Genomic DNA, 8701 nt, shown 5'->3' with positions numbered 1-8701 from the left:
AAGATATGAGACACTTCCTGTTTCCCATTATAGTATAATTCTGACTGTCCAGACAGTAGCCTTTACTGCAGAAATGACCTGTTTTAAGGACATTGATGCAAGAGTCTATCTGACCCCTAAGACACAATATCAAAACAAGAAATGAATACTCATACTGTGCATTTGCCATTTGCCTACAGGATTCTGCTAACATTTGAGAATAAAAAATAAAAAAGGCATAAATCTTATTGGAGAGAATTTATTAAAACACATTAAACAAATACACAAGTACAAAGTGAAATGACAACAGTTCACTTATCTCTTTTCCATATTCTTATCTCTGCAAAATAGCAATACTGTTTACTGTTTTGCTTATACATAGCTGTTTAAAACCAGGAGAAGGACCTCTGGTCCAAAGTAATCTGGAGATATCTTACATGCTGTGTGTTCATTGATCCTGGTCTAACTGCGTTAAGACCAGGATCTTTTTTTTTTTTTTTTAAAGCTTTTGAAGCCTTATGTGTACTTGAATGAAAAACTTGTAATATTAGACTGAAGCTTATTAAATACTTCATACATTCATTCATTGGCTTCAGTTTGATTGCATTTAAATGGAGCTTAACGTCAATACCAATACTGTGATAAAATGTAAAAGGTACAAATGAAATGGTATAAACTCATCACAGGATAAAAATAAAACTTAATTTCACAACACATTTTATGCTGCTGGCTCTCTCTTCATAACCTCAGGTTTAAGGTCCCTTTACTCTTGAAGCTGTCTTTGTATTTCTTTGAAATCATTTGAGGTTTATCTCATGTGTGTGAGTGTGCGTGTGAACATTTAACTGCATTTAACCCACATTCGTAGTCTACACAAAAATGAGCATCATCTTAAAACGCTTGTTAAAACTACTCTGCGAAAGAAGCTACAGTATAATCAAGTTTACGGTCAGCGATGACACCTCTGTGCCATTTACGCCAGCGCTGAGATGCTAAAAACGAACAGAAATACTTCATATACATTAGAGTAATAAACTTGGCTAATACCACAGACTGAAACGAACTTGAGTATACAAGTTATCGAGAGAGGTTTTTACTGCGTTTGAAATGGCCCATTGGAGATGCCGTCTCTCCGGTCATGTCCTGTCTCCATGTAAAGTGCGCTGCTTAAAAACACAGTTACACAAGGCTTTTAATTTCAAAGTTAAATGAAAACAATCCATATCCACATCACTGATGGCACCAGAACAATCATGTCAATACTATCCATGAGCTTGGCTTAGAAAGTTTTTAGCAATTCACAAAATGTCGGGCAAAATGTGTCTGACAACAGAAGAATATCATTAAATAAAAAGGAACAAGTTCACAAATCAAAAATATCTGCATGTGAGCTTACTGAGTTAGGTAATGGTGACATGAACACTGCACAAGTTCACTTTTTTCCAGAAATTAAAACCATTCCTTTGTCCTTTGTGGGATGAATATTCTGGTCATGTCAGAATTAAATTTTGACTTGTGTACAGTAATGCACTTACAATCGAAGCTCATGGGGAAATCGTATTGGAGGATTTAAAAGCAAAACTGTGAAGGTTGTATTTTTGTTGAGGCACCTACAGTTAAAAAACAAATACTATTTATTTCGTACAAATTGTCTAAATTGTCCTTTTGATTATTTTTCTTGTCGCAGCTTGCCACAGAGGATGTCAGTAGCGCTTACATTCAGTTTAAGACAGAATATTCCTTTAAAGTTGTGTGTAAGCCCCAATGTTTCACAGCAAACAACACAATTGGGAATTTTCTTCCAAATTTTCGGTGTACAATATCAGCTCCAAGGCATGAAAACAGTGTTCCATTTGCCATTACTTGATTACTACTCTATCCTTTCACCTTTCTAATTGTAAACACTGTAACCTTTTCTCTATAAAGAGTCATGCAAACTGGAAAACAATCCAATACAATTCAAAAAGCAAACACTGAGGGCTGGCATTTGAGGTACTCTTCATGTAATCTTCTTACTGAAGTTTTCCAGAGACAATGACAGTTATTGAACTATTCTGCATTTTGATGCGCATTTACAGCAATAACCTGCAGGGGTAGCAAAAGCACACCATCCATGAGCAGAGCCAGGAGCAAAGCAGAGGCTAGGAACTAGTAGCACCTCCAGATGGCTCAACAATAGCAGAGATGAAAACGTCCTCCATGGCAAAAAAATAAGCCATTACGTAAAAAACAAAACTAAAGCTCAGAGGACTGTCAGAATAACAGTGCCCTCTTCACAAGTGTCCACAGTCTCTCCTTACTCGATCAAGACTTTTGCATTGCAGAAGTTAAAAAAGAACGACAAAAAAAGAATGTTACTGTACTGAATAAAACTTACAGGCGCATACAAGAACAGATGAACAGCTTCTTAAAGACAAAAGTGCAATTGATTCGATCTGCTGTTTAATATTCACTTTTTGGAGGAGGTCTCCATGGCTCTGTCCGTAGGTATCTTACAGAGAGAGGACAGAATGGGTGTGGGCTAGTCCTCGATGCATATGACATCGCTGGGTTTGCCTGATTTCAGATCAGGGGTGGGCACATCTCTCAGTGTGTCAATGGACTTTTTCTCCATGTGGCTGGTTGGGGGCGGGGGTCCATTTGAAGACACTAGGAGCCCGGAGAGAAAAACAGCTCAGACTTTATGATCTCAGGAATGTTATACAGCAATAAAAAAAGTATTTATTTGTTTTTTTATTAGTTTATACCTTCATAAATATATCATACATTAAACCTAGAGTAGTTACTACAAGTCACAGACCACCCACAGTCCGTTCACTGACTGTCTGGTACATATTGCACACAAAATTGGAAAGCACTTGTGAAAATCGCAAGCTCCAATCAGTCTTGCAATGCAAAACTGTTCACAAAAGAATAATGCAGGGATCTAAAGACACATTTTTAAAAATGTGAAACTTTTTTTGACCTGACACAGTGCCCAAAAACACAGAGCTTATGACTAGAGACGCTGAAAACTAGTGAGGCACGACACAACCAAAGTAAGATGCTCCAAAAATACTTCGACCAACAATAAAAAAATAGCGCTGACAGAGTTAGGCCAATAATAGGGTTATGTTCAATTATATAGAAATAAAATAATTTAAGCAATTTAAGCTTGAAGTGCCACCTGTTTTCAGCAGGGGGCAGTATGCAAAACTCCAGCTGTACCGGTAATGCGCAGCTGTACAAGAACAAACCACAGTCAGACTTGCTTCCCATTGTACAAAGGTGCCTCTAGCTGTGTCTCGTTTCGAAGGCTGCGTGCTAGGTAGGAAGCATCCTTTGAAGGCTGCAGTATACGGAGCGTCCTCCTTTAAATAAGCCTCATTTAAACGAGATGGCCTTCGTAGGACAAATGGAAACGGAACGTAACATGGTTGCTATGACAGCACGCCACTCTTTAACAAGCGCGAGCACTTTGGGTGAGAAGGGAACAAAGTCTCTCTGGAAGGGAATGTATGAGGTACATTTTAGGAGAGTTATAATGATGTAAAGAGAAAAGAAAACAGATTTTACAGGTGTACTTTTAGTCTAATACTTTATTTTAATTATTATAATATACTCATATTATATACTCTGCACCCATCTACTGAGGTACTTCAACTTGGGAATGAACATTCCTTGCGTTTGAACGTCATATTTACTGGGAAATTAGCATCATTTTTTTTAGACATTTCCGTTGAAGCAAAGAATTGTGGGTTGTGAGTGCCCACAAAGGATACACCTCATGCATCCTCCGAATTCCCATGAAAGAAGGTCGCATTCAAAGGCTGCATTCGAAGTGTCCTACTCGCTTTTCTGAAACAAGACAGCCTCAATGACATATGCGGCCGACAAATGCGACCTCTGGAGGATGCAGCCTTCCAAACGAGACACAGCCACAGTTTGTTTCTGGCAGGCAGCAGATGCCGTAACCCCGCCCCCACCCTAATCCTATTAAATGAATCCCGATTAATTAATCGGCATGCCATGTTATTTAATTTGATTTATTTTTATTTTTTATTTTTTTATCAATTGACAGCCCTTAAATAAAATAGAACTATATATTTTCTTTTTGAAAATAAAAAGAAAAAAACAATCAGTACTTATTGCTTTTAGCCGGACAGTAATTCTGATCACGAAGTATACAAACTTTTCTGCTTATTTCTTCCGTGTTTTTGGTACAATCGTTCATGAAGACAAATAGTTTTCTCCATGAAAGACAAATATTCTGTTATAATTAATTTAGATAAACCCACCCCTAAATGGCAAGTAAAAAAGACAAACTGTGGTTGGTTGCTTTACATGTCAGACTGTCTCTTCCTGCATGTTTACATATCTACGTGATTGGTCATTGGCAAGAATAAGCTGCAGTTAGGACCAGACTTTATGCTACAAGTCAAAACTGACTCGGTATGTCTACACTTAGATTTAACTAGACCATTAAGTAATTGATGCCATTTACATACTGTACACTTAAGAAAACGTCTCATTCCACGTTTTTTGCGGAAAGCGTGACTTCTGTGGCCATGTAAATGCATAAGCGGCGTTCTTATAGGTTTTAAAGAATGCATTTGTGCATATGCACTCAAGTACGCTGGAGGAATCATGGAGTATGACGTAAGAGGGAAACCCCACAATTGCAGCGCAATTCTGCAGCAGGTTGAGATGGAAAGTTAAGCAAACAAGCACAGCAGCAGCTGCGCGACATCTGGAAATAAAGCAAAGCAATGGAGAACAATTAATGGTGAAGTCGTCCTCAGATGCCATTTTCGTTATTTACACCAGCCTCACAGGGAAATTATGTAATATGCTCTTTGCTGTGGAGAAAGCTGCTTAATGCAGATCGAGCTGAATGTATCTGTTAACACAGTGCATGTTACATGAAAGTTGCTTTCACGAATTAATAAACGGCTTTCTGGTGTCCTTGTAAACAAGTTGATTTATTTATCTATGCTCTTTATTTCAAGGTTAATGTAGGTTTACTTAGGGCACTAACCACTAACATATGGCCCCAGGGGCATTTGGCTGTAGTTCACCATTGCGGTGCCTCCAGGCCCACGGAAACCTCCGGCAAAACTGCTATTATACATCTGAGAACAGCCAAATGATCCCTGAGGGAAAGGCTGAGGGGAGATAAAACAGAACATTCTGACATGAAGGCTCATCACACAAGGTCTATCTATTATTCATCTTTTAGATGCGACTGTGATATGATATGAGAAGGTGTCACCCTGACCTGCTGAGGTGGCGGCTCGTTGCCCCGGCTGGTGAGCCTGCTGAGAATCCCCCGCTCTGACATCTGCAGCCGGGCAGAAACGGGCGGGACCCGCGAAAGCATGGAGGGCAACCGTGTCACGTCGGCCTTCATGTCACTTAAAAGCTCCTCCAGCTGGTTCAGCACTAGAAAAGAAAAAAAGATCAGAAACCAGAGGATCTCAGAACAAAACATTTCTGTTGCTTAGTTTCGATATTTTTTTTTCATTACAGTATGCTTTCATAATACATTAAACTATTTTATCTCGAGAGACCAAGGAAGTTTTATTCCTGATTATATGACCCCTTAAAATAAATTGACAGCTTTAACGACTTGATTACAGAGACCCTTTAGAGGAGAGAGAGGGCACTTATCTGAAAAAAGTTTTGCATTTCCTCACAATAAGTTTTGCGTTCCACGTACCATGCTTTTACTACAGTAACCATTGCTGTACTATAGTATTTGTAATAAAACTATAGTAACTAGGGATGCACCGGAATTTCGGCCGCCAACATTTATTCAGCCGAAAATGGCAAAAAACATAATTCTCGGTTCCGAAAGCGAAAAAAAGACTGAAAATTTTAACAGAAACCTTTACTTGTGGTCGTTACTGTCAAGATCCAATATGAAATGAAAGAAGCATAACAAATAAAATAAAAAAAAACAATAAATGACTCGTGCATTTTATTCAAAGTCTCTTGAAGCCATACAATAGTTTTATGAAACACAGATGATGTGGATACAGTCAGCGCGCCTCAGTGAACTAGCACTACTCTGTTGTTGACCTTATTCACGCTAGCGCCATCTTTGATTTTTAATGGGAATGACAATGAGGATGTGAGGGATAGACTTACAGTCTGCAGGTTACACATTTTTTATGTAATTCTTCTCTCTCTACTCTATTTTATAATAAAATGCATTGTTAAATATGGTTTTGGTGCAACCCAAATGATAACTTTTAGAATTATTCCAAACCAAGTCTAATATAAAATAACAGTAATCATTTTTGGTTTTCAGCCCAGTATGTCCAGAATTTTAGGTTTCAGTTTCAGCCAAGAATTTTCATTTCAGTGTATCACTAATAGTACCCACAAAATTAACCATGATAAATTTGTGCTACAAGATTAAAAAAATAATAATAATTTTAAGATTTACGCATTTCAATTACATAACTAAATTCCAAAATTAAACTAAATAAGTTTTATTAATTGATTTTGTTAAAAAGGCAAAACATGGGGGCCTGGGTAGCTCAGTGGTAAAAGAATCCCAGGGCGTGCTGAGTGACTCCAGCCAGGTCTCCTAAGCAACCAAATTGGCCTGGTTGCTAGGGAGGGTAGAGTCACATGGGGTAACCTCCTCGAGGTCGCTATAATGTGGTTCGTTCTCAGTGGGGCGCGTGGTGAGTTGAGCGTGGTTGCCGCGGTGGATGGCGTGAGGCCTCCACACGCGCTATGTCTCCGTGGCAACATGCTCAACAAGCCACGTGATAAGATGCACGGACTGACGGTCTCAGACGCAGAGGCAGCTGGGATTCGTCCTCCACCACCGAATTGAGGCAAACCACTACGTGACCACAAGGACTTAAAAGCGCATTGGGAATTGGGCATTCCAAATTGGTGAAACCCCCCCTCCTAAAAAATTTTTTATGAAGTCTGTTTTTTCAAACTATGGTTCCCACCCAAAACATTCCCTTTACAAAAATGAACCATGGTTTCACCATAGTCGACCTGCAGTTACCATGTAACCATTTTTTTGTGGTAAGAACTATTGTTTTAAAAACTATGGTACATGCGTAGAGCATTTTAACCACAGTACTACTATAGTAGTTTTTTACTATAGTATAGTTTAGTTTAGTTTTTTCCTGATATTATTACTATGATTTTACCACGAATATCATGGTTCCATTTCAAATACCATAGTTAAACTATAGTTATTGTAGTATAAACATGGTATATTTTGTGGTTACTTTGATTTTACTACAAATACCATAGTGCAACTATGGTTACTGTAGTAAAACTATACTTACATTTTGTGAAGGGTGGATAAAAGTATTGCAATGGAACACAAAACTTGTTACGAGGGAACAAAAAGCTTTTTTGGAGGGAATGCAAAACATTTTCAGGAAAAAAGAGGCCTCTAAAAGGCTCCTTAGATTTGCCATTTTAAGTACAGAGGCTGACCAAAATGTTTAGTATTGGCTTATAAATTCTATACATTTACTTATTATATTTTAAGAATATTGCACCTTTGTGCAGCACAGCATTGGCTGGTTTGTTACCAGCCAGTGACTCTTTGGAGAGGTGCTGATGGGACTCAGCCAGACATTCCACCTCAGCAAACCGCGTGTTGAGGGCCATAGCAGGGTGACTGGGGTCCTGAGACATGTTCAGGTATGCTGCGCGTCGTAGCTGCTCCTCAATTACCAAAGCCTGTTCCAAGAGCTGATATGGAGAGCAGGGAAGAAACATTCAAGAAAGCGTTCTTTTTTTTATTAAAACATGAAGTAAAACATATGATTCATACTGTACCTTGAATCGCCTGGCAAGAAATTTGTTCTTCATCTCTAAGTAGTTCCCTTTGTGCATTTCTGTCTTAAAAGGCTCATTGAGGATGGCATAGCGCGGGTCATTCTGAATGTCCTGCCAGCGGGCATAGCCATGTCTGAGACACTTGCTTAAGGGTTTGCCTCATATTCTGAGAGGTTTTGAAACTCATAATGCAAAATAAAAAACAAATATGCAAAATGCAGTTTATGTCTGTTAAGAAATATTTATGGTCATCTGCCATTTGCACATGTTGCAAAAAGGACACTGCTTCTATAAAAACTGAAAATAAACAACTATATGAAGTGGCAATATTAAGAAAGCTCAAAAGCACGATTGTGGAAACTGTGAGGATACGTTACGATGCCAGCCAGCAGCCAGTAGTCATGGCGACGGTGCCAGATGTCGTACAATTTGCCAGATGACACAGCTGCACGCTCTTCGTTCTGCCAGAGTGTGTGTAACTCTGAGAACACACAGAAAACACACAAAAACACACACACACACATACTGTCCTTATCCATGCATTCTTTGCCGCTGTTGTCATTTGAACATCATTTTGATTCTGCTGTCCACGATACAATATGTATCCATTCTGGAATGCCTGTCAGAGGAAGACAACCAATCAGAACAATGTCAATAAGACTTTAACTCACCTGTGAATCCTCCATCTGCGATGTTGAACATGAAGCGCGTCTTGATGCTGGTCTTGTCATCTTTGTGGCTCTCGTCTACCACGTCGTCCCTCGCGTCTTTCTCTCCATTCAGTTGGCTCTCAGAGGGTTCTTCGGATTTTAAATCATCAGGAATGGCTGTGGAAACCAGATTAGTGGTTTTAAAGATACATGGCACATGACATTTTGTAACGAAATGTCATTAATTTTTTTTCCTCTTTATAAATGTA

The 8701-nt window shown here is 38.9% G+C and overlaps 1 protein-coding gene across 2 annotated transcripts in view; it reads right to left on the bottom strand.

The window, feature by feature from the left end:
- Positions 1 to 222: 222 nt before the first annotated feature.
- LOC127427563 (chromodomain-helicase-DNA-binding protein 5-like) overlaps positions 223 to 8701 on the bottom strand; it is a 66139-nt gene continuing 57660 nt past the window's right edge. For both annotated transcript variants that reach the window (XM_051675195.1, XM_051675197.1), the window contains exons 34-40: positions 8454 to 8609; positions 8155 to 8263; positions 7783 to 7915; positions 7500 to 7695; positions 5237 to 5400; positions 4997 to 5123; positions 223 to 2628 (exon numbers count right to left, since the gene is read on the bottom strand). In XM_051675195.1, coding sequence (XP_051531155.1) covers positions 2501 to 2628; positions 4997 to 5123; positions 5237 to 5400; positions 7500 to 7695; positions 7783 to 7915; positions 8155 to 8263; positions 8454 to 8609 — 1013 coding nt within the window. In that variant the 3' untranslated portion in view covers positions 223 to 2500. The remainder of the gene's footprint in view (positions 2629 to 4996; positions 5124 to 5236; positions 5401 to 7499; positions 7696 to 7782; positions 7916 to 8154; positions 8264 to 8453; positions 8610 to 8701) is intronic.

Source organism: Myxocyprinus asiaticus, chromosome 37 (assembly GCF_019703515.2).
Source record: "Myxocyprinus asiaticus isolate MX2 ecotype Aquarium Trade chromosome 37, UBuf_Myxa_2, whole genome shotgun sequence".
Lineage (NCBI taxonomy): Eukaryota > Metazoa > Chordata > Actinopteri > Cypriniformes > Catostomidae > Myxocyprinus > Myxocyprinus asiaticus.
Note: the sequence above shows the minus strand (reverse complement) of the source record. Positions and strands in the feature narration are given on the sequence as shown.